Source organism: Pelodiscus sinensis, chromosome 1 (assembly GCF_052426305.1).
Source record: "Pelodiscus sinensis isolate ZL-2025 chromosome 1, ASM5242630v1, whole genome shotgun sequence".
NCBI classification, from domain to species: Eukaryota; Metazoa; Chordata; order Testudines; family Trionychidae; genus Pelodiscus; species Pelodiscus sinensis.
In genome coordinates, this window is record NC_143052.1 from 290901188 (window position 1) to 290927559 (window position 26372).

General features: G+C 44.3%; 1 protein-coding gene across 1 annotated transcript; it reads right to left on the reverse strand.

Annotated features, from left to right (window-relative positions):
- Positions 1-12095: 12095 nt before the first annotated feature.
- Positions 12096-21497, reverse strand: CCDC122 (coiled-coil domain containing 122). The gene is made up of 4 exons (XM_025185300.3): positions 21384-21497; positions 19764-20162; positions 16039-16155; positions 12096-13886 (listed from the first exon to the last, which is right to left on the reverse strand). Exons 1-4 carry the CDS (start codon positions 21495-21497, stop codon positions 13737-13739), a joined length of 780 nt encoding a protein of 259 aa, XP_025041085.3. The 3' UTR covers positions 12096-13736.
- Positions 21498-26372: the final 4875 nt, after the last annotated feature.

Genomic DNA, 26372 nt, shown 5'->3' on the forward strand with positions numbered 1-26372 from the left:
ACGGGATCTTGCGGAAAATAAGCCCTTTTCCGGAAGATCCCTTATTCCTACTTTCAAGTACTTGAAAGTGACCATGAAGCTCTGGACAACAATGGATTCTCCTACTTGAAAGTAGGAATAAGGGTTCTTCCGGAAAAGGGCTTATTTTCCGCAAGATCCCGTCTAGACTGGCGCTTTTCTCCAGCAAAACCCCGAGCCGGAAAAAAGCGGCAGCCGTGTTCATGCAAATGCCACGGGGGATATTTAAATCCCCTGTGGCATTTGCAATTCCGAAGTGTCTCATTAGCATCCCTTTTACGGAAAAGGGTGCCAATGTAGACACAGCCTTTGTGTGTGTAAGGGTAGAAATATAGGCCCACATTAGATTTGGATGAACTATAGTAATATGGGATATTAAATTGAGCAATAGGTGCAAAACATGTGACCAAAAAGACCATGAGAAAGAAGAGCTGTGTTAAACTTGTAGTCACCCTTCAAAATACTAATATTACCTTAATCAAGGCTTGAGTAATGGAAATAACACCACAATTAATTGGGTACCAGATGCAGTTAATAATTGGCAATATAAGGAACTCCTTTATCTGCCCTTAAATAAGGTCCAGTAATTGGCAATGACATCATTTGATTGCTAAAAGCTTCAGAAAAATAAACTCTTAGAGGATGAATTGCTAATATCTGTCTGACCAAATTGAAACTGACTAATATGGGTCTAAGCCCGGGGTGGGCAAAAGGGCTTCCGTGGGCTGCATCCGGCCTGGCAAGTTGGTTGATCCGGCCCGTGGAGGCCCTGCCGCTCCTCAACCCAAGCCAATTAGGGTCTGGGGGTAGGGGGAGTGCGCAAAGTCTCCTCCCACATCCAGGGACATGGGCATGTAGTGGAAACTTCTGGGGGGGGCGGTGCAAAGACTTCAGGCGCTCCCCCACCCCCAGAGCGATCATGGTCTGTGGGTGGGAAAGCAGGGAAGTATCCTGGCCCCGCCCCTTCCACTTGAGGCCCCGCCCCTTCCGGAGCAGCCCAGGTCTACTTCAAAAATTTCTGAAGTGGCCCCCAGCAAAAAATTATTGCTCACCCCTGGTCTAAGCACTACTGTATTTGGTCCATTTATGAGTAACTTTATCAAATACTTATAAATGTTGTGTTACTGTTTGGGTGTAGTAAATTGCTTGTTATTTAAGCTTTTCAGCCATGTTTATAACAAATGTATACATGCCTTTCAACCCTTGAATTTAAGAATAGAGTTTATTGTCAAATTAGTGTCACAGAAATACTCTGCGTAAATAATTATGCCAACAGTGATCCTGACAAATATGTCATAATCAATAGGGCACAAAAGTGGTGCTCTAGCCACCGCCCAAACACCTTGTCAAGGAGACCTGGGAGGACAATGTGATGGGATATGATATCTAGGACAAACTGTACAGACATCTGAAGTTAAAACGGCCCACCAGGCTTGCAGCACAGCAAGTTCATGTATATATGTATTCTTTATTCAGTGCAGCATGTATCAATTGGAAAGGAATGCAAACGTGGCTGCCTAATAATAGCCATGTGCACTGTAGTTAAAGAGACTTGTTTCCTTGTTTGGCCATTTGCAGCGTTAGCCAGCTGGAGTTCTAGAGGCAATTCAGTGTGAGAGGCTAGGAGAGGAAAAAAATGTTTCCTGTCCCTCAACAGTAACATTTTTTCAATCAATTGAGAAGATGTAGGGTTTATGCTATGTGTTGTGAATGGAAACCCATTCATTCTTCCCCGATAGTGCAGGACTCATTCAGCAAAGTACTTAATCATGTGCTTACCTTTACGAAACAGCCAGCATAATGTCAGAACAGTTTTGAGAGCCAGACAAGATGGATGAAGCAACATCTTTTATTGGACCAATTTCTGTTGGCGAAAGAGACAAGCTTTGGAGCTACACTGAGATCTTCAGGGCACCTCGATAAGACAGAAGGCTAAAAGATATAATCTCACCCAGTTTATCCCTCTAATAGCCTGGGACTCACATGGCTACAAGTAACTCTGATAGCTAAGGGTGTGTCTAGACTACATGCCTCCGTCGACGGAGGCATGTAGATTAGCCAGATCGGCAGAGGGAAATGAAGCCGCGATTAAAATAATCGCGGCTTCATTTAAATTTAAATGGCTGCCCCGCTCTGCCGATCAGCTGTTTGTTGGCAGATCGGGGCAGTCTGGACGCGACGCGCCGACAAAGAAGCCTTTCTTGATCGGCACAGGTATGCCTCGTGAAACCAGGTTTACCTGTGCCGATCAAGAAAGGCTTCTTTGTTGGCGCGTCGCGTCCAGACTGCCCCGATCTGCCGACAAACAGCTGATCGGCAGAGCGGGGCAGCCATTTAAATTTAAATGAAGCCGCGATTATTTTAATCGCGGCTTTATTTCCCTCTGCCGATCTGGCTAATCTACATGCCTCCGTCGACGGAGGCATGTAGTTTAGACGTACCCTAAGGTTCTATTAATTATATTTTGACTTTAAACACATGCCTAAATACTTTGCTGAATTGAGACTTAAGGCAGGATCACTGGAACAGAGAATCTTGATCTGACATGGTCAGGAAGTGCCCCCAAGACATGAGACACTGAAGATTAGCACAGGGAGACAAGAAATCCTGAGAAATATACAAACCACCCCTTTTCCTGAGGAAAGCAAAATGGTAGTGGATTTTCAGCATCTCTTCTTTGCTGATTGGTGTCACAAACTGGAACTTGAGCATCAGGCCTGGTGGTTGGAGTCGGTGTCAGGAGTTAGAGCCCAGGGCAAAACCCAGATTCAGGAAGCTAGTAAGCAGAGCTAAGGGATCGGAGCCAGAGTAAGGATGACTTCCTAGGGCAGTCAGAAGGAGTGCTCACCCAGATGGCTTTGCTGTGGCTCACAGATTGCCTGGAGACTGACCAGATGCAGATACCAGTGCAAATCCTCATTCCTGACAACTAGGTCCCTACTTAGACTTAAATTCTGTTCCTTAGCCCAACACAAGTCCTTCAGGGCAGGAGGTGTAAACTGGATGGTTCCTCATGGACAGAGAGGTGCAAAAATGAATACATAAGATATTGTCACAGTTTCAAAGTAACTTGACCTATATTTCTCCCTCTGCAGTCCCTCCAGGATCCTCACTGACAGGTTTCCAGCTCCTACCTGTCACCTCTCCTGGGCAGAGATCTGCATCTCATAGGCAGACACTTGCGTCTCTGGCAGAGACACCTTCTGACTAGGTTTTTAAAGCTCACAGCTGCTCCCTGATATATACTATAATATTCCTAGCAAGTCAGTCTGCCAAAGAGACCAGCCCATTGCTTTCTCTGAGGGCTAAGGCCAGCACTTCACCAGCAGTTATAAGTTTCTACACAATTCCTTTTAAGCAAGCACCTTTTATTCCCACTTACAGGAACATTTTGTTATGGTCTACAAACATGCATGCATGCTACAAAGCTATCTCCAGCTCCAACACAGGACTCTGAGGGATACATCTAGACTGCGGGGTTTTTCTGGGATACCTCTGGTATCCCAGAAAAACTCTGCCGTGTCCAGGGAATGCATTTGCTCTTCCACTTTTTTGTGTGGAAGAGCAAATGCACTCTTTCGGGGAGCCCTGTATACCTCGTTCTACAAGGAATAAGGGCTCCTCCTCCAAAAGAGGAGGCTTCTCCACCATTTGGCTCCATCTACTTTTCCGCCTTCTGGCCCTGTCTAGATGGGACCAAATGGTGGAAAAGCCTCTTCCAGAAAAGCAATCAGAAAAAGCTATAGTGTAGATCTAGCCTGGGAGTGCCAGTACTTCCAATCCCACAGCTGGGTTTTCCCCATGGTGACACATTCATATCACTCTTTAGATCAGTGACCAGGATAAATGCTCCAATCAGTTGTGCTACATATGTAAAGTCCTTTCCTTGTTTTTGGACTCTGGGGAATCCAGTTTGAACTAACACAGCCCTTCCCAGTAGGTGGTGCCTCCAGGGAGGTGTGATAGCCTGAGTAATTTGCCTTGAACAGCCTCTACTGTTTTCATTTCCTGGTGGAACTGTGGTAACCCTCCTCCCACACCTCCTGAAGTGCGTACAATCACACGATATGTGAACCATTCATACACATAATACCCCACAATCTCTCAAAGACATTGCAGAATGTTGCCTTATTTGTCACACCTACTACATAAGATTAATGTCTACTATATACGAGCAATTGTTAAAAGCTACAGCGTCTAGAAAGAGGGTAAGTTTTGCAGTGTGTTTACATGTAAAGAATAGAATGTAAAAGTGGGCTAGTACATGCACTGGATTATTTCTGTTTATTTGACGTCATTCCCAATTGCACTTCTCTGTTTACTGAAGGAAAGACAGTCCCTGGGGTGAATTATTATTGTTGAAGACTATGCCAAGAATTCGCTGCCTCATCAGCCCTTCAGGATTTGTCAGCATTCTCTAAGAGCAGCATTAAACATTCCTTATACATTTTGAAAACATTGTCTTGTACAGAAAGCTGATAGGCCAGTGGTGGGCAACCTGCAGCTCGAGGGACACACGCAGCCCACGGGATTTTTTGTTTACAGTCGCTATGAGACATTTTGTTTACAGTTGCCAGATTCTGCTGGTTTCCATCCACATTATTTTTTTTCTACCCGTGTGACGTGCACACAAAGTGACATGCACGCAAAGCAAGGGCATGTGAAATGAGGTGTGTGCTGATTGTATAATGTCAACAAGCAGACCCGAATAGGGGAGCTCTGGACCGCAGTACATGAGTCTCTACTGCTTGAGTGAAAAGTCATCTGGCACTCAGCGAAGGCTATCACGGAAACTCACTCTCTTTCTCTGGAAGTGGTCTAAGTGCCTCTGCCTGGGACAGTGAATTACATCCATTAGATGTGTGGATTTCGATTGAGCACATCATTGAGTGTGAGATCCATGTACTTCCTTTGCATCCAATCAAACCACTGCTATGGTTCAGTCAGCACACTCCACAAATTCTAAGTACACAAGCACAGTTAGCAAAACTCCCCCATCCTGGGAGACCATCTTGCTTCTGACAATCTTGCCCACCTGAGATGAAGGAGGGCCTCTCATATGGCCCACTCATTAGCCTAGGTTGGCCCTCACTGTGATAGGCTCATGAGCAGGCAGCGATATACATTCCTTTATTACAGACAATGCCTTCTCCTGATACGCTAGAATTCATTGCTGAATGTTTTTACTCCTGCTTTCTTGAATGCATTGTTTCTTAAATATTAAACTCCTGAAGGTGAGAGTTCTGAGTTTCCACATACAAGAGAAAATCTAAATATTGTGTCTCTGCAAGGTAGGCTTATACCTCTAAGATAGAGGTAGGCCTATACCTCTAAGATACAGTTTGAATTTCTGTAGTCCGGCACTTTCTGGTCTGGCAACATCCGTGGTCTGGCATGGTTTTAGTTGGCTGGATATCCACTTATCATGGGTGTGGCCAAGTTTCCCAAGGTCCCATAAAGTTTGGTTACAGCTACCACTCCTGATTCTTAAGGTAAGGCTAAACTGCAGTGAGTTTTCGGGATATCAAAGGTATCCTGAAAAAAACTCCGCCACATCCAGGGAACACGTTTGTTCTTCTGCTTTTTTTTTGCGGAAGAGGAATCGCACTCTTTTGGAAGCCTCTGTGTTCCTTGTTCTACAAGGAAGAAGGGGGCTTTCGAAAGAGAGTTTTCTTCCTGACATTTGGCCCACTCTAGACAGGCCAAATGTTGGAAAAGCCTCTTCCGACAAAAGAATTGAAAAAAGATACGCAAAATTGAGGAGCGCATTTTGCGTACCTTTTTCTGACAAAAACTTGTAGTCTAGCTGTACCCTTAGTGTTCTGTGCTGTTATTTAGCTCTAATTTACCCCTAAATGTCCTCTAAAAGCCCAGTAAGCAGTGGAAGCATTGGTAACTGTGACGGGGTGTCGGGACTCCTAGGGTGTGTCTAGACTACATGCCTCTGTCGATGGAGGCATGTAGATTAGACAGATAGGCAAAGGGAAATGAAGCCGCGATTTAAATAATCGCGGCTTCATTTAAATTTACATGGCTGCCGCGCTGAGCCGACAAACAGCTGATCAGCTGTTTGTCGGCTCCGCGCGCTAATCTGGACACGCCGCGCCAACCTGAAAGCCTTTTATCGACATCCCCCTTATGCCTTGTAGGATGAGGTTTACAGGGGATGTCGATAAAAGGCTTTCATTTCAACAGGGGAGCGTCCAGATTAGCGCCCGGAGCCGACAAACAGCTGATCAGCTGTTTGTTGGCTCAGCGCGGCAGCCATGTAAATTTAAATGAAGCTGCGATTATTTAAATCGCGGCTTCATTTCCCTTTTTCGAATACACAAATCTACATGCCTCCGTCGACAGAGGCATGTAGTTTAGATGTACCCCTAGAGTTGGTGCCTCCCAAACCCTGTACTGAGGGAATCGGAGTGGAGGTGTTCTGGGTCCGGGAAGCAGTGTCCCTGTGGTGGTGCCAGGACTGTTCCCAGGCCGCCGCCTGCGCAAGCGTGGAAGTGCACGGGAGTGGCACACCGGACGGGACGACTGCGCCTGCGCGGGCACTCCGGCAGCAAGGCTCAAGGTTTAAAAGCCTGCGGCAGCACAGGCAAAGAGGGGAGGAAGGACTGGCATGGGGCAGGGTCCCTCTGGCTGGGGCTGATGGAGGACCTGCAGAGGCTCGCCCCCTCCCAGAGTGGGAGACCTGTCAGAGAGCTGCAAGACCATAGAGAAGATGCCTCCAGAAGGGAAGCCCCAACCAACCTACTGTGCCACGGCCCGGAGGGTAGCTGGCTACGCCAGCGTGGTGAGGAGGCAAATGGAGGGTAGGAAGTAACCCAGGAGGGGGCGAAGTGGACATTGGGCTGTGTTGGTGGCCTTGCTGAAACCTGTGGGTTGGTGAGTTTGGGGGCACGTCCCCACCAACCGAGCAGAGGAGCCGGCGCTCTGCTCTTAAGGTCCTGGGTTGGGACCAGGAGTGGGGGAGGGCCAAGATCTCCCTACCCTCTCCGAGCGTTGAATATTCGGAGTTGAGAACTGTTAGCCCTGATCTGGGCCAAAGGACTAGCTACAAAGACGAACAGACTGATACAGACTTGATATTGACACAGGGCGATGGGGAATGTAGTTGGGGAGGGTGGGACAGCTGCTCATTAGCTCACAATGATGAGGCCTGGGTGTGCCTGAGTGAGCATACAATGGAGCGTTGCCCTCCCCCACAGTGGGACAGGTGGTGGAGAATGTGGACTTGGGGATACATGAAAAAAAAAAAAAAGAGAGCAAGGAGACAAGGTAGTGGGTAAGATGGACCTGGCCAAGATACTCGAATGGCTGGCAGAGCATCAACGCCAGCAACAGCAGCAACAAACTCAGTTGCTGCAGCAACTAGCGGCACAACACCAGGAACAGCAGAGACAGTTGCTACAGGAGCTAGCTGACCAGCAGCAAGCCCAGCAGGAGAGGTGGCTCCAACAGGGTGCTGCCTCAGGGAGGGCCAATATGGGAGCCTCTCTTGGGTTGGAGAAGGAACCTGTAGGTGTCCCGCAGCTGCCTATCCGCCTAACGAAAATGGGCCCCCAAGATGACCCTGAGGCTTATCTGGTGACATTTGAGAGGGTAGCTACGGCCGCAAGGTGGCCTGAAGAACATTGGGCCACCCTCTTGGCTCCCTATTTGTCTGGGCCTGCTCAATTAGCTTGCCGCAGCTTGGCGCCCAGGGACACTTTAAATTATTTTAAAGTAAAAGAGGCCATCCTGGATCAGGTGGGGGTGGCACCAGAGACATACAAGCAGAAGTTTAGGCAAGAGCGCTACCTACCTGGGGCCTGCCCACGGGCAGCGGCCCAAAGGTTGCATGAAGTCTGCTGGAGGTGTTTGGAGCCTGACAGGCGTACAGGCATGCAGGTAGCTGATCTAATAGTGCTCAAACAATTCCTCCAGATTTTGCTGGCCGAGGCACAAAGTGGGTACGGCGACATCGTCCCACAGCCCTAGGGGATGCCATCATCCTAATGGAGGACTATATGGCGGCTGAGGTGCCCAAGAGTGGGGGTAAGGACCCGAAAGAGTAGGTGGTAGACTGGCTATCCCCCAGGCGAGCTCGGCATCCTCAGCACGGGAATGATAGAGAGCTAAGTTTGGCCCCAGGGAAGGGAAATAAACCCATAGCTCTAGGGTGTGAGGTACCAGGGGATGGGAAAGAAAAGAGGTCAGCAAGAGGGGGTGAAATGGACCAGTCTCTGAGAATCGAGGGAACCTCTCAAAATCGCTGTTATGAATGCAGGCAAGAGGGACATTTTCGTAGAGACTGCCCCTTTATGGATTGTTTCTTTGGGGAAGTAACGCCCACAACCCATAGGGCTCGGCCCCGGGATTGGGCCAAGCTGACAGAGAGGGTGAAGATAGAAGGGGTACCCATGTCGGCTTTAGTGGACTCGGGCTGTGGACAGACCATCGTCCAGGCCGACCTGGTCGCAGAACCAGAACCCAGAGGGGCTCCGGTTTGGATGAGATGCGTTCACAGCAATGTACAGCCTTACCCAACAGCCTGGGTGCGGATCATCGATGATGTGGAAGTTGCGGTCTGCCAGGTAGCCTTGGCCCCAAAGTTAGGATACCCTGTGCTGCTGGGGCGAGATTGGCCCGGGTTCCAGTGGGCGGTGAAAGCCTGGAGCCAACACAGCACCTGAAAGCGGGAAAGTATCTTGGTAACCCAGGAAGTTCCAGCAGAAAGACCGCTGAGGGCAGACCAATCCATACCCACGAGCCAGCGCAAGGAACCCGATCTGGCTGAAGATGACATCACGAGCTGGATGGCGGGGAAATACTTCCTTCAAGAACAAAGAAGAGACCCTTCCCTGATGAGGGCCTGGGAACAGGCCAGAGGTGGTGGAGGAGACCAGGACAAGGGGAGGCGATGGGCCCAAGGCCCCTACTTTGAGGTACGGGGGGACCGGTTATATAGGGTGACAGGAAGCAGGGGGGGCAAGGGCTCTTACGGCAGTTGCTAGTGCCGACTTGTTATCGGAGGCAAGTTTTGAAGTTGGCCCATGCTAACCCCTGGGCCAGCCACCTGGGGAGGGAGAAAACCCTCCAGTGTATCACTCAAAGGTTTTGTAGCCTGGGGTGCATAAGGAGGTGCAGGATTTTTGTAGTTCGTGCCCCGAGTGTTAGCGAACCCAGTGTCAGACGGGGCCCAAAGCCCCATTGGTCCCATTACCATTGGTAGGGGTTCCCTTTGATCCGGTGGTGACAGAGCAAGTGGGACCCCTGAAGCAGTCTAAGGTAGGGTATCAGTATACCCTTGTCCTGGTGGACTATGCCACCCGATACCTTGAAGAACACTACAGCTCCTGCTATAGCCACCAAGCTAGTTAAAATCTTCGCTCGAGTCGGGATACCTAGGGAAATATTTACAGACCAGGGGACAAATGTGTCCTCCACGCTAATAGCTGAATTGTGCAGATTACTCAACATTAAGACTATATGCATGTCCGTGTACCATCCACAGACGGATGGGTTAGTGGAGTGATTTAACCGGACTCTTAAGAACATGCTCCACTGCTTCACAGAGGACGATCCCTAAGGGTATGTCTACGCTAGCCCCCTAGTTCGAACTAGGGAGGCTAATGTAGGCATTCAAAGTTGCAAATGAAGTCCGGGGTTTAAATATCCCGGGCTTTATTTGCATCTTCCCATCCGGGCGCCATTTTATATCCCCCTTTTCTGAACTAACTGCCCATGGCTACATGCGGCAGTCAAACGTTAACTTGAACTAAGTCCTTAGTTCGAGTTAACTGTGACACCTCGTGGAACTAGGGGGCTAGTGTAGACATGCCCTAAGAGTGAGATAAGCTGTTACCAGCCTTGCTGTTCGCGGTGAGGGAGGTGCCGCGGTCGTCCATGGGGTTCTCCCCTTTTGAGCTCCTATATGGGAGACAGCCTAGGGGAATCTTGGACTTGGTCAGGGAGGCCTGGGAAGAACAGGAGTTACTGGTGCAGGGGTCAGTACCATATGTCCTCTGATTGTGTGAAAAGCTGCAGCGATTAGGAGAATTTGCTAAGGCCAACCTGCTACAGGCCCAGAATAGACAGGCTTATTATTATAATCGGGAGGTGAAGTTGAGAGAGTTTAAACCCGGATATTGGGTGCTCCTCCTGTTGCCCATGAAAGAATCGAAATCATTAGCGCAATGGCAAGGACCCTTCGAGATAATTCGAAGGATGGGGGTGGTAGATTATGAGGTGCGCTTTGAGTTAGTACTGCATGACATTCTAATTTTAAAAATGTGCACTATGGATAAAGCATTAAAGGGATTGAGACCTGTCTAACTGTGGGGAGTGATGCTCAGATACAGGCATAGGAGAGCTCTGGGCGGACGCTTGATGCTCTGCGGTGGCTTCTTTAACCATCCTTTGGATGGAACAGTCCCCCCATGTTAGCTGTGGGGCCCTGGGCAACCCAGAGGATTACAGGGCAGAGGGGGGCTGGCATGGGGTGGCAGCAGGGAGCACTCCTCACACTCAGCATGGTTGCAGGAGCCAGCGCTACCCAGCAGCCTGCTCCACTCTGCCGCCCTCCCAGCCCAGTGTGCTCTGCTTACCATGGTGGCAGGAAGTGTAATACCCCAGCCCTGATCGCAGCCCACTCCCCCAAGCCCTGAATTGCTCAGGGGAGTGGGCTGAGGCCAGGGCTGGGACTGGGGTGCTCTGCTGAACTGGGACTGGGGTGCTGAAGCAGAGGGCAGCGGACTGAGAGATGGGCAATGAGGCAGAGAAGAGCAGGTTGCTGGGTCACTCCGGCTCTTATCACCGTGGTGACTGTGGGGAGGACCTGAACTCGCTGTAGCCCCATGCCAGGCTCCCCAGTAGGCCCCCAGCTTATATCATGTGGGGAAGGGATGCAATGGAAGAATGAAGGGGCAGAACAGGGTTGGGACGTGTCAAAGGAGGGGGTGGCCTTCCGGAGTGGATTGCAAATATACTCTGGCCTGTAGATGGCCCATGGGTTGGGAGTTGGAGACCCCTGGAATACAGTGTCCTCCAGATGCTTGCATTTTTAAAAGAATGTTGAGAAACTGGTAGAACCAAGCCTTACAAATTGCTGGAGAAATCATCTGATAATGAGAGTCTTAAAGAGCTCAGTCTGTTCATTTTATCAAAAAAAGAAGAGTTAAAAGTGACTGGAGTACTATGCACTGGTACCTTCATGTGGAGAAAACACCAGGTACTGTATCGTTCTTCAGTCTAATAGAGAAAGATGCAACAAGTACCAATGGCTGGCAGTTAAACCAGACAAATTCAAATTAGAAATAAAGAAAAAAATGTAACAGTGAACATGACTAACCATTGGAACAACCTGCCAAGGAAAGGGATGGATTCTCCATCTCTTGATGTCTTCAAATGAAGACTGGTTGCCATGATGGGTTGGACAGACACTACAGCAGCATACATGGGGGTTAAAGAGCTGCTTTAGTTTAGTGTGACCCTACTCTTCTGCATCTGCAAATCATGAGGGGGTTGGAGAGGAGTTAAAAAGAGAGAACTCCACTCAGCTACGGGTACCGATGGGAAGGGAACAGGCTGTGAGCTTGCCAGTGCCAAAGAGAACATAGGCAGCCAGCAAAGCCTCTGCCATCACAGAAAGAAGAACACCAATACACTCGGCCGGCAAGTGGACAGAAACTTATAATGGATACCCCATCCTTCCAGGGAATTCTGGGGCGTATGGTGTTGCTTTTAAGTAATAGTTCTTTCTCTTCTTTTAAAATCAAAGTGTGATTTCACTTTAACCCAGTAAATTATTCATCTTCGGTAATTGCAGTAGGAAATAGAGCTTTGCATTTCTAGGTTATTTTGTTAAAACTATGCCTTATCTGGATGAATAGCATGGTGAATTTACCTTTTTCTAAAGCAAATTTGGGGGACTAAACAAGTGACAGTGACCTTTTGAGATTCACTGTGATTTAGGCATGCATCAGTTTATATGAAAGAAAACACATACTTTTTAAAGTACATAGAAGTTTATATGAACTTTCTTATTAAGGATAAAATAGCAACTAAAACAATAATTCATTTAATTTTAGCTCCCTAAAACCAACTGTATCTAGGCAGTTTAGTAAGAAAAGTTAGTAAAACACATAAATATTCAACTTGCTCAAATACACGAACATAATCATATTTAAAGTCAAATATAAATTGCATAAACCAATACCACTTCAAATTCAATATTAACGACTTTCTGGAATAAATCTAAATATTGGTTGCCTCAGGAGTGAATTGTCATCTAAACTATAAGAATAAGCAATGAGTACAAATTCCTGAAATGCAAACTACAAAATAACACAAACCACAGAGAAACGTTATTATGTAGAGAAACTGGTTATTCGCTAAGGGTCTAACATCAAGTTTTAATAAATTGCCATTTGGTGTTCATTTTCCCCCTAAAAGTACTGGAAAAATGCATGACTTAAAGTCTTGTAATTAAGATGTTCTGTATACTGTATATGAGTACAGAAAGTTAATTGAAGAAGTATGAGACAAACAAGTGATCAGTTCTGTAAAAACAAAACCTCACTCCAGCCTGGAAACAAGTGAACTGAGAAATCTTGGTAATGTGCTGAATTTTCACATTTTCTAGCACTCCTTGTCCAGAGCAATGAAAAAGTTTGCACAATGCTGACAGTTAAAAAATTACAGTTTAAATAATGTTTAGCTTTGTTTGTCAGGGAAAAGGTCACCCATAATACCATAATGGTGTCCTCTCCTTTCATTGTGACATAAATCAAGAGTGTATCACAAGGCTCTGACCCTAGTTCATCTGAATTCAAAAAGAGTTTTGCCATTGGTATCAATAGGAATAGTCTTAAGGTCCTAACATAGAAGCTGCTTCAGAAGGATGGAGGAATCTACATTACCAAGTATTTCTGAATAGTAATTTTATGCTTTAAATTCCTTTAATCCCTTTTAACCCCAGAAAATATAGATCTGCTTGTTTCAGACAAAACTGGTCTCTAGAAAGCAATCTTAATTGAGTAAAATTAATTTTATGTCACACTTTAGCCTCCATTGAGTTAGACTGTAGCATGTAGCCACAACTTTTGAGTAAGGAGTAGTGTAGGGCTACACAGCCTTACAGTGAACTCTGGGAGATACTATGTTTTGGGAGGCTCAGTTCTTAAACTGCAAGGAGATCCAGGCACATGGAATGCAGGAATGCTATACAGTCTTGTACAGCTGACTCTTCTGCATGGCAAAATGCAATCAGAGAGCAATAGGTTACTTAGAACACTGCACTAATTAGAACTGTATATGAAGCAGCTGAAGCTTCTGTGTCTCATTAAATGCAATTACCTGCCGCATATGAATTTCCCAGACAGAAAAACAATGCAGAACACGATCTTAAAAAAATCCAACCAAATGAAATGGAACATAGCAAATTCACATGGCCTTAAGGGAGCTGCTAATGTTGGTAGATGCTTTTGGAGGCAGCCTGGGAATTGTAATAAATTCTTTCCTGAGCAGTCACTGGCCATATAAACAAAAAAGAATATTGCTTTAGCCATTAAAGGTTGGTACAAAACACAAAATATTCTAGGACACAGAGCAGGAGGGGGGAAAATCACTCATCCTTAGTCCAAGGTTCAAGGGATTATTGCCAACAACCACCTGTTATTTCTAAAGGATCCCATATATTCTAAATTGCTGAACATTGTATTGTACTGTACTACATATCACTCTGTTATCCCAAGGCACTTTCTTAAGTCAGCTGCCTTTTTTTCCATCTGTTGAATGTTCCAGTGCCAGTGTCTTCTGTTTGACTGGAGCTTATTCAGTTGACAATGCAAACGTTTTAGAATAGCATCCCATCTTTTATTCTGTACCTAATAAAACAGAATAGAATACAGCTGAGGGCTGTCTGTAAGTAATATGTGAAACACAAAGATTCAGACTAATGTAGCTGGCAGGGCTCTCTGCTCAGGAAAGCTGCACTGCTCTGGCTAACATTGTATTGTACAGATACAAAGAAGAGAGGATGAAGATACTTTTTCATTCCTCAAAAATCTGGATTTGACTGTACCTTAGGTTACATGGGGACATTAAATGCACTATAAATAAGCTAGGTGATCTCTTTATAGTTACCAATATACATATTATACAACCAACCAAGTGTTTTGCTGAATTTGCTCTAGGTAGCAGTTCTCCATCTAAAACAAACACCTCCTAGACTTAGACATTTGCCTTGTGGAACCTTGTAGGCTTTAAAAAAAAACGATACCCTCACATCTGTGGGGGGGGGGGGGGAGGGGGAGGAGAGGTTCATTCCCTTTTTCTTTGAGATTTCAAATCTCACACTCCAAATGACCTAAAGAAAATGGAAAGTAACCCCAGGATCAGAGTTAATCTTCAGTCCATAATAGCCATAAGGTAGATAATTAATACTCTTTAATCTCCAGTCAGTTAATAAGTTTATTCTAACCTAACGTTTTTCAGAATGCTTTTAAATTTTCTAAAACTCCTCCTCTATCTTTCTCAGGAGGATTTGGTCATGATAATAAAGTCCTTTTCATATGACAAAGAACAGAGAGTTGCCCTAGGATCTTACAGCGGTCGTGTTTTTGGTTTTCAGTTTAAGAATTTTCTCCTGTTCTATGTAATCTGAAAAAAATTCCCCTTTCTTTTCTATATTGTAGTGCTCTACTGAGCTAGTTTCAAATGTGTTCAAAATCTTTATATTATCAGGCTTTGAAGCACATCATTACATTTTATGGCATTTAATTTCACCAATGAGATAAAGTATATGGAAGTCTATGAATACTGTTCAGCTGTTCAAACAGTTGACTTTGTGACTATTAATGATGATATCTGGGCAGATAGCAAATTAGGAGCAGTTGTACTATTCCTAATTTAAAGCCAGGTCAAATTCTGAAGGTATTAAGAAAGGCCATTTTCTTGGTGCAATTGGTTAGATATCAGATACCAGGGAGAACAACAAATAGTAAATTGTTTTAGGAAAAGTGTGCATTCTACTCCATTGCAGACTCTTTTAAAAAAAATCCCAATATTATCTCCTTTTCCGAAACATCTTAAGCTTTATACCCATAAAGAGCAACTTCTAGAAACAATAAGTCTATGTCTACACTGCCCTCTCTTGCACAAGAAAATACACAAATGAGGCAAAGCGGTAGATATTGGCATGCCTCATTTGCATAATTAATGAGCTGCCATTTTACGCAAGGGGCTTTTGTGCAAAAACCCCCTCTTGTGCAAGAGCCGTTCTTCCTGAAAAAAATGGCAGAATGGCTCTTGCACAAGAGGGGGTTTTTGCACAAAAAGGAGCTGTGTAGATGACTCCTTTTTACACAAAAGCCTCTTGCGCAAAAAGTAGCTGCTCATTAATTATGCAAATGAGGTACGGCGATATTCCATGCTTCACCTCATTTGCATATTTCTTGCGCAAACCTGCACAGTATTGACATAGCCTAAATATTACATGTTCTGTAATCTCTTTATTCACTTTCAGAAGAAGTGAAAGGAGGAGTGATTGACATTACTCTAAGATTTGGGAGGGATAGCTCAGTGATTTAAGTATTGGCCTGCTAAACCTAGGGTTGTGAGTTCAGTCCTTGTGGAGGCCGATTTGGGGCAAAAATTTGTCTGGCATGGTACTTGGTCCTGCTGTGAAGGTGGGGGACTGGACTTGATGACCTTTCAAGGTCCCTTCCAGTTCTAGGAGATAGTTAATCTCCTTTAATCCTGAAGATCTTATGGCTGAAATCCTTCCCAGGATGTTGGGGAAATGCTTATGACTAATTTTTTCCCATGCTCTCAAAAAATCAAAGATAAGCTCTCAAGCTTAGATGAATTTTACCAATATTCAGTATTCTTCAGGATTTGAGCTAGTGTTATCATTTGTTAATATATATATGTTTGGATATGTAGCAACCTGCTTAGTAAAATATTTTACAACTCCAACTATATATGTTCTCTCATATGACTGTAATTATATTCTAATTAAATGACTCTTAACCTTACCTCAATCTCTTTTCTAAGTGTGGCATGCACTTTTTTCTCTTCTTCAAGCAAATTATTCTTTTCCTTGATACACTCTTTTACCATAGTAACTTCCTCTTTTATATGTGTGATTTCTTCCTAAAGATAAAAGGGAATTAAAAACAAACAAACAAAACAAAACAAAACACGAACCCTGTTTGTAAAGCAAAGATAACTCCAGATAACTCATGACTTGGAGGTTCCCCACCTCTGTTCTAGTATAATTGTTTGCTTTCTATAGTGTCATTTTTAACAATCTGTGTGCATAAACAGTTACTTTAGCTGAAGAAATAAGTCCATCAATTGAAAAATTTCACGTAAATAAACTTCTTGCCTATATAGAAAATCATATGTATTCATATATTTACAAAAATGACACAATAATATTGCTCAGGGACATGACTACAGCTACAGGAATGCAACAATTACACTCTTGCTCATATAACTTTTAAAAAAGTATTTAGAAGTGTGCATATATATAAGAGCAATAGTCAGCTTAAGTCTTTACAAATTCAATCAACTGATAAATATTTATGTACATAACATGTGATCTACATTCTCCTCCCAAGTGAAATTGAATGCTAATGAAATTATGCCTAATGTATTTGTTAAAGTGTAAGTAGGGAATGAGCTGAGTGGGGGGGAGGGGGAGAGGGAGAAGCTTCAGGACCCAACCATACTTACTTGAACATACCTCTTTTGCCTCATTATTCAGCAAAGAAAACTCTATTGCCAAGTGATCGATTTTGGCTGGGGTAAGGATACAAATCACTTTAGTATTGAGTGCTGGGGTAAAGAAATGTTATCCTTATTGTATGAGTAAAGGGCAGCAGCACGTGCTGATTGAAAGGGTCACCCTCAGCCAAACTGCACTGGCTAATCAGGGAAAACGGATGACAAATGCCAATGAAAGGGCAGGTGGGGGAACAGGTGTTCCTACCTGGAGGGTTCTGTCTACATGTCCTAGATGCCATTTGACCCTCCCTTTCCCCGTTTTTTAAAACTAGAGCTGATTAAATTCAGTTGGATCTTGATTTTTTTAGAGATCACTAGAGCTGAAGTCTCTGAGAGCCAGTTCCAAGTGCTAGGCCTGCACAGCTGCACCAATGCAGCATTTGAAGTGTAGTCCTGCCCAAGGACCTGCTGTGGGGTAGCATTTCAGCCAAACAGCCTGTACTAGCAGTGAGGTTCCATGTGAATTGCTGAAATCACTGGCAGCTGCGTTAAGTGGTGGGACCTCAAGACATGGCGTCAAAAAGGTTATAGCAGAAAGGCAGGTAGCAGCAGAGAAAGCGACGGTATGATGGGCAGTGGGGGCAGAGTGAATGGTGGTGCAGTGACTGCAGCGGGCAGAGATGCAGGCAGAACAGCAGAAACTGTGAGTCAACTGGAGAGGCAGCAGCAGCAGCAGCAGTTCAGGCATTGCTTGATTTCCTCCTTCACCCCAGAGTGGGAGGTGAACTTGTAACCCACACACCTACTGGGTGTGGTGTACAGTAATCCCTCATTTAACACGGCAGATACATTTCAGAAAATGATTGTGCTAAGTGAAAACATGTTATGAGGGTCAATTTTCCCGCTGAAAATAATGGAAAAGGTGGGGGTTGCGTCTGCGCTTGCGGCTCCAGTCTGCACTTGTTAGCAGCTGGGACCGGGACATAAGGTTGGGGGAGAAAGGAGACTGGGTTACAGCAGGGAAGGGAAGTGTTTGGCTCTGGGGAAGAAAAGAGGAGCACAGGGCGGGGGGCTCGCAGCCGGCAGCCCGGTTTCCCCAGTTAGCTAGTCATCGGCAGCTGTCCGGGGCTTCCCCTGCCTCCTTGCAAAGTGGCTGAGGTTCGCTGCTTGCTGTGCCGTTCCCCGGTGACCCCCTCTGGCTGCATACCTCACTCCCTCTCTTCCGTCCCCCGCTTGCAGCCAATGGCTGGGTTTCCCCAGCTGGCTGGTCACTGGCAGCTGCGCAGGGCTTCCCCTGCCTCCTTGCAAAGCGGCCGAGGTTCGCCGTTTGCCACACCGTTCTCCGGCGACCCCCTCTGGCCGGATGCCTCACTCCCTGTCCTCTATCCCCTGTTTGCAGCCAGTGGCTGGGTTTCCCCAGCTGGCCGGTCGCTGGCAGCTGCGCGGGGCTTCCCCTGCCTCATTGCGTCCGGCGAGGAGGGGTCACCGGGGAATGGTGCGGCGAGCAGCAAACCTCTGCCACTTTTGCAGGGAGGTAGAGGAAGCCCTGTGCAGCTGCCGGTGATTGTCCAGCTGGGGAAACCCAGCCGCTGTCTGCAAGTGGGGGGTGGAGGAGAAGGAGTGAGGCATCCAGCCAGAGGAGGTCGCTGGGGAACAGCGCAGCGAGCGGCAAACCTCTGCCACTTTTTCAGGGAGGCAGGGGAAGCCCCACGCAGCTGCCAGTGACTAGCCAGCCGGTCGGGGAAATCGTGTTATTGCAGAGACGGTTGTTGTTTGAAAAATGTTCCCTAAAAAAAAAAATCCTGCTATCGCGAAAACGTGTTAAGCGGGCACGTGTTAAGTGCGGAATTACTGTACTGGCACTTAGCCCACTTGCAAAGAGAAAGAACGAGTTTGTTCTATGGCCTTAGCTGAGAGCCATCTGGCTTTAAACTCAAGCAATTAGAGGCCTACGCACTAAGCTCCAGAGGTCCCACAAACTCACATGTGAATATACCTCTGAACTCTAGGACTTTGCTGACCATTGACAGCAACTGAGTAGGGTGCAGTGCAAGTAAAAGGGACTAGCTTCTTATAGGAACACTTGTTTGCCTGACTTTCACATTGCAATGTGAGACTGTGAGGCAAAGGACATAGCCCAACATACTCTTTAGTTGAATGTTTCATTTATGCTCACATGCTTTTATATATGGTCGTGATGTTTTCCCAAACTAGTGCTTGGTTCCTTTTCTCTTTTAATGTAAGTTCTTGTTCATTCTACATGACTCAGTGCTGGCAAGTGTGGCAGTATTACCTCTTTAAAGCACTCGGAGTTGATGTTAAATATTCCCAGATTACTGGGTGGGGACTCAAGCCAGTTCTGTTTTGTAAAATAACCGCCTAAATAGCGAACCTGTCCCTTGTTGCTGATGACCCCATCTGGCAGAAGGGTCACTTTTGTAAATGGATTTACATATGATAAATAATTTCTCGCCTATTGTAATTGTCTATGGTAATGCTCAAACAGCAATGTTACCTAGATAAATAAATGATTTAAAACAAACAAAAAGCTGGTTCCTCTATAGAGTTCATTCTCAGAAAAGAAAGATGATGTTACAAAATAAAACTTTCATTCTACAAAGTCTTTTTTTTTTAGCTGAAAGTGGTAATACAGTAACATTTACAAGGTTATATGTGTGTGTTCTGCAAAGTGTATATGTCGGTTTATCTAAGACCCCGCAGCATCCTACAAATAACAGTGGAGGCAACTGATGTATTTGAGCTGACAACTCCATAGTTTCTTCAAAGCCAAGTTAATGTTTTTATATTAAGTGAACCTAGATTTTGGAAACATACATCAGCGGTAGTAGCTGGTACAATTTTACTGCAAACTAAGATCACCATTTACCTATTCTAACTTGTGAAATGAACCTAGATATTCCACATTTTCACACTGTATAGCAAGCACTGCAAAGCTAGACCAGATTATTATGTAATATTGTAAAATAATTTTTATACAATAGGAAAGGTAACTAGAAACAGAAACATCTGACCTGTACTTGTTTTATAACTTGTCCTTCAGGATTCAGGAGATCATTCATTAATTCTTCCTTCTTTGTCTGTAGCACTTTAACCATGTCTCGTTTTTTAACAAGTTCTAGCATAACTGGCATTTTGCTTTCTGCTTCCCAAAGATGCTCTTTATGAATCCTTATTTTCTCACGATATGCACTATTTCTTGCAAGTATCATCTCAAATGCTTCTTGAGCTGCTTCTGTGTCAAGTTTCAGCTTTATCTTTTCAGCATTCAGATCTCTGACTTGGGACTCCAGACTTTCACAGTGACATTTTGTAGTTTCTGTGTCATCCTCTTGCTGATAAATTTGTCTTTCTGTTGCTTTTGTTTCTAATAAAACAGACTCCATTTGTTTTTCAATTTCTTGAAGCTCAGCCTGTAAAATATTGTGATATTCTTCTATGGGGAAAATCCAGTATTTGGGAATATACCAGCAAGCTATTTAAACTACACCATCTAAATTTAGTTAACGGAATTCTTTCTTTTAATCTAATACAAAATATACAATAAATACATTTATGCACCTGAAAAAATTGTTTGAATGGAGGAGCGCTAGAGTTCCATTTCCTAAAACCATCTTGATAGATGCAATATCTGAGGCTTTATCCAATTGGTCTTAAAGGTAAGTACATTACATTTCTTAGCTTCAAATGGGTTTATTTTTCTCATGTTCAGATAATGTATAGTGATGATGTAGTCTGATGTGCAGATGATGTATCAGGGACTTGAACCATATCATTCTCCCTAATGTTTTATCTACTCTAAGAGTTTAGGCCAAGCTAAACTCAACTGATTTTCCTATTGTAGATACTATGTAAAATCAGGAGACAATAGGCTAAAACCAAAGTAAATACCTCTTTAAGGCACACTGACAAGTGAAAATGCTGGAGGGATCTTTGTGTGACTACAAGCATTAATGGTCTAAGTTAAGCCACATTGCTGTAAAGTTTCTGAGTCTACTTACAGTACTGAAGTAAATAAAGCAACCAGTTCACAGACTAAACCAAAAAAAATTAACATGTCCAGAAATTTGAAGAGCTAATCATGAGTACTATCATAAACATGTTCAATTTAGACTGCTGACATACTATTAGGCAGGACTGTTACATGGAGGACCTGGATAATGGTATGACGAGGGCCATTCTAGATGAATTCCTTGCTGGGACTAAGGAGAATGACCTTATATTGTTTGTATAGAACTTTTTTCAAATCTTAGAATACAAGACAGGAACTTTCAGTAGAACTGCCACTATCTCTGACCTACCAGACAGCTGGATTCAGCTTATCTTAAGCAGAGCCATGGTGATGCTCACACAGCGGGAAGCCAACAGGAGCTCATGCCCCCATCAGCTTCCCTTACTCCTCACAGAATGAGGATTGCTGGACACTGGTGGGGGTTGCCCTCAGCATTCAATTTACGGGTCTACATTAGACCCACTAAATCGAGCACTAGAAGATCGACCTCCAGAGGGTCAATCTTCATCTTTTCATGCCCCAAGAAAAATAGAGAAATATTAGCTTCCCTTAGTCATAATAAAACCACCCTGTCTATTGTACCACATTGTAAATCCAACATTTTCAAATTAGATCTGATTACCTGCAAATGAGAAAGAACTCTTTTGTTTTTTTCTATTTCTGAATCTTGTAAGCGTTGCTGTACTGCTACTTGTTTTACAACTTCAACTAATGATGGAGAATCTTGCTCAGCCATGTCTAGGCAAAAGGGTAGCACTATAAAAACACAGAATAAAAATACTGTATACTGCTTTCATGCACTCTAATTTGAGTCCCACATTAAACAGTTGCTACAGACAAAGGACAACAGTTTCAAAATATTCTTGGATGTATTCTTCATAGAAGAACACAGATCAATAAATTAATCCTCATGGCCTGTTTTTGATCATCAAGAATATATTATTAATGGGCTGACACTCAAAGGAAATGATGACAGAAGATTCAAAATCTACATTGCTGAGTTTCTTCTTTAAAACTAAAATTGCTCCTTTACTGAATGCTATAAATGTTCTTCCTGCTAGTTCACAGGGCAAGTCCTCAGCTGGTATGAACAGTCATAGCTGCATATGGTAGCATCACGTGCTGAGGATCTGTCCCCATATTTTTTCACTTGCAGTTCTAATGCAATTCGAGCATTGAAACAGCAGTATATGATTGAGGCAAGCTAAACATAAACCCTCCCATTAAATTGCTTGTTTACTTGATAACGCTTTTACAAATAAAACAAAAATTAGGAAAAATGGACATATAACAGTGAAACAACAGTAGAGCACCCACTGTGTTTTTCAGATTGACTTCAGTAGCCAGCAGCCACATTTAAAACAGTTATGTTTTTTAAGTTTTTCCTGAAGCCTATTGACATTGTTTGTATCACTTATATACTGGAAATAACTGCACAGTCAAATAAGCTGGCTAAATGCTGAGTGCACTGGAAAAAATGTACATGAAAAGGGTATGTATTAAGAGTTCCTAAACTGCAGTTCCCTGCCCATAATTGAGCCATGAGATGGGGCTGTGAGGAGTACTGGATGTGAGCAGCTGCTTTTCCCCCATATAGTTTTGGCTTTGTGAAGACATGCTGTGTGTGGACCATGCTCAATTGAGCAATAGCTCAACTAGAAGATCCACTGAGGAATGCTCCATTATCTAGCATTTGCATCCACAATAGAAAACTGTGGAGATTTTTCCTCTGAAATAATTTCTTTCTACCGTTTTGAGATAAGGGAGAGGCAGGGATAATGCTCAAGTACATTTTAATTTATTTTAAATCAGGAAAACAACTATGCCCGCTTCTCTAGATGAAACTGAATAATAGTGGGACTCCTGAATTCTTGGCCTATCTACTCTCTTAATTCACCCTCTATTATAGTCAACATTATTTTGGCAGGTGCAATTCCTGCAGATGGCATATCTGTGGTATTAAATAGTCTTGAGATAGTGGGAGAAGTCTTAATATTACCACACAGGATGGTACCATGAGTCTCATGATATTTTGTTTTGCTCAAAGAAAGCCCAAGCTTCTGAAGTAATCTTCTTGTGTCAGAATTTCAGTTCTTGTGTCAGTCATTAAAACAAAACAAAACAAAACAAAACACAACAAAAAAAAACCCTCTGGCCCTGGTATTTGCAGAGAAAACATGAACCCTAAAGCTGCAAGATCCAGCATGCAAATAAAGAACCCACACATTTATTATTTTTTAAAGAAAAGCTCACAATATTAACCCAAGCTTTTGATTCTTTGAGGCCTGATGTGTGTGGGGTTTTTTGTTGGTGTTGTTTTTTGTTTTGTTTTGTAATACTTAGGACTGCCAGTTCTGCAGCCTTGAAAAATTCCCTTGGTGAAAGTCTGAGGTTAAACAGATCTGTTCCACAGTGTATGGGATTCACATTCCCTCTGCGTGGCCTTTGCTCCCTAGCGGCTGAAGTGGAAACGTGAGCTGTATTTTGGGCCTTTAGAGGCAGGGGTTGCCCATGGAGCTTGACTCAGGGTTAGTTCTAATATAGAAATCATCCAGTAAGTGCCTAACACAAATTAGTATTGACCTCAGAGGCGATCCTAGCCCACAAAGGACTCTGATCAGGAATATTATACCCTCCTCTTACATACCAATAATTAATAAGGGGCCCCCTTGAGTTGCTCAGGGCCCTAGGCAATTGCTGAGTCTCTATGCCTAGTGCTGGTACTGATGGCCCTGGAGGAAGGTTTTGTGAGAGCCCCTTCATAGGGAGGAGCCTGCCAGGAAACTAATAAGGTGTATGAGTTCAAGTCAACAAGGGAACCCCATACTCCCCCCCCCCCCCCTTCCACCAGGGAGCAGAGTGAGGGCCAGCACTTGTGGCATTAAAACTGAAGCTGCAAACAAAAGTGGAGAGAGGCTCCCCCTGCAGTGCCGCATCCAACCCCCATGCACCTTGGGTTGAGGCGGGAAGCAAAGGAAACTGCAGCAGGCTCCCCCTGAGTGTCACACAGCCCTGGGCAGGGCCTGCAGTGGCCTGCTTGCTCAGGCAGGAAACCTGTGCTGGTGGCCCGCCCCTGCTGTGTCCAGGGAGCGTCTGTAAAGAGGGGCAACACGAGAGAGAAGAATCAATAAAGCTGAAGGGAGTGTCTATGAAAGAGAGCGAGCCAACAGGGTGGGAAAGGGGAAGTCACGGTATCGCCAGCTTGAAGAGATCAAAGAGCAAGAGTCGGGCTCCCAGAAATCTTGGAACTGGTCCAAAACAATCCTGACATTTTAAAAAAAGATGTTATTGCATTTTTTTAGCTCAGTCTCTTGATTTTGACGCCCCCTCCCAGCCCGGCCCGATGGTGTGTGCATAAGGTTGCCAGGTGTCTGGTTTTGAACCGGACAGTCCAGTATTTGAGTTTTCTGTTCGGGAAACAAATTGAGAAAATATAATTGAGAAAATATAAATGTTTGGTATTTTCGAAATAAGATGTAATGTAGATTGGGATGTAATGTCAAGTGTGTCCGGTATTTTTGTTGAAACCACCTGGCAACCCTATGTGTGCATGTGACAATTAGAATGGCCAGTTCTTCCATATGTACTAGATAAGGTCATTTTGAACCTTGATGCAGGTGTGCGCATCCCCACATCTGCCTGTCTCCTGCCTAGCAATTAACCCTGTCCTCCAAACTCCCATCAGTTCAGTCCCCCCCAGTCCCCATCCTCACCACCCCATCAGCTCAGTGCCCCGATTCTATCAACCCCCACTGCCCTCAGTTCACTCTCCCAGAACTTACCCCATCTGCATAGAGCCCACCATCAATACAGCTCTTCCACCCCTTCGATCCCCACCCTCCTCACTTCAGCTCCATCCCCCAGTAACCCACAGGTCATAGTTCCACTCTCCCAGCCTCATCCATTCTCTTCTTAGGGTTCATCAACTCCACAGGCCTGTGGGGCTGCAGTAGGAGACCCCTCTCCCACTTCCCTTACAGTAGGGAGCCCCAGCCACCCAGGGCCGACAGCAATTTCTAAGTAAAATTAATCCTCACTTATGATAGACCTCTCAAATGTCATAATTTGAAAAAAAAAATCCTGACTAGAGTTCCATCGCACGATCATGACTGCGGCTTAGTTTTACTTAGAAAGCACATCTCTCGTGAGAGGTGACATGACAGGATGCGCTGGCAGACAAGGAAGAAAAGTGGAAGGGAAAGCCAAATTTTTTTAAAAAGGAAGTGTCAGCAAAGGACGAAAAAAATTGTGTATGAATTTTTTTAAGGGAGTGTGGGAGTGGCAGAGAGAGTAAAAAAGAAAGGGAAAGAGCAATTTATCAAGGCAGGAGGATATGAATAGCTACAGGATTCCTTCGGAAGCCCTAACCTAGGAGTGAGGCTGAGATTAGGAGACGAGAGACTGATACATCATATTCAGTTGGCAGAGCCATAACAAGGGTGGGGCAAGTGGAACACTTGCCCCAGGCACAGTACATTTAGGGGCGCAAAATTAAAAATTAGAAAGTTAAAATATTATTTCAGTTATATCTTTACTATCATCTATTTTCAGTCTCAATATATGTGCAATTAATAACATGTGCAATGAATAAAATTAATACAAAAAATTTAAAATTTTATCTTTTTTTGGGTGGGGGAGAGGGGTGGCACAGTTCAGTAGCTTGGCCCAGGTGCAGAAAACCTTAGTTTCGGCTCTGTCAGTTGGGCCCCTTTCATGTACTTTTCCGTCTATTTATACAGATGTGTTAGGGGCCTGGTACTACTGTCTTCCTCTCTTTTCACCAGCACAGCGTAGGGAGTTGTGCTTTAGGGGGTTGCTGTAATTTAGGGCACATCTGCACTATAAGCTAGCTGTGAAATTCCAGCTTAAGCAGGCAGATCAGCCCAAGCTCAACTAGAGCTTGCGTACTGAAAACAGATGGGCCCTAACTTAAACCCCAGCTGGACCAGCTAGCCAAACCACCACTAAACTTTTATGAGGGGGTTTTGTGTGCGGATAGAGCGGGATAAGGGACAATGTCTGAGTAAGAGTTCAAGTTAACTCTGCCTTGAAGACATACATAGAAGAAAAGCACAGAATCTCACCCTGATTGTCTAAAAATTTGTGTAAAAGGTGGGGTTAGGGAAATGTTTTTGTTTCTGTTTTCTAACACTAAGGTCTACCCATTTCTAATTTTAAACATCTTTTTAATTAGTCTTTGACATTGCCAGTTATAAGCAAGGTACTTTTTTGTGATTCAAAAAAATGGAAAAGATCATGCTTCTGTCACTGCATCCCTCAAATGTGAAGGTTAATAGTCCTACAATTTGTATCTTAGTTAATTTAACGGATGTTATCATTATTTGTAAGAATGTATATTTAAAAAAAATCACGGTAAGCTCTTTGGTTCCATGTTGCCTAGTGATAACTAGTACTTTAGCTTAATTAACTCATTTTTTTAAAATGTATTTTTTAAATCAATTTTAAAATTTTATGGTAATCATTGTAACCTCTTGCAAATATCAGTTTCATTGGCTTCTCCTTGTTCTTAGGTTATAAAACAGAAGGACCTAATTTTCCTTCAAATACTATTCATTATTTTATAAAATAACACTGTATCCGCTATTACTCT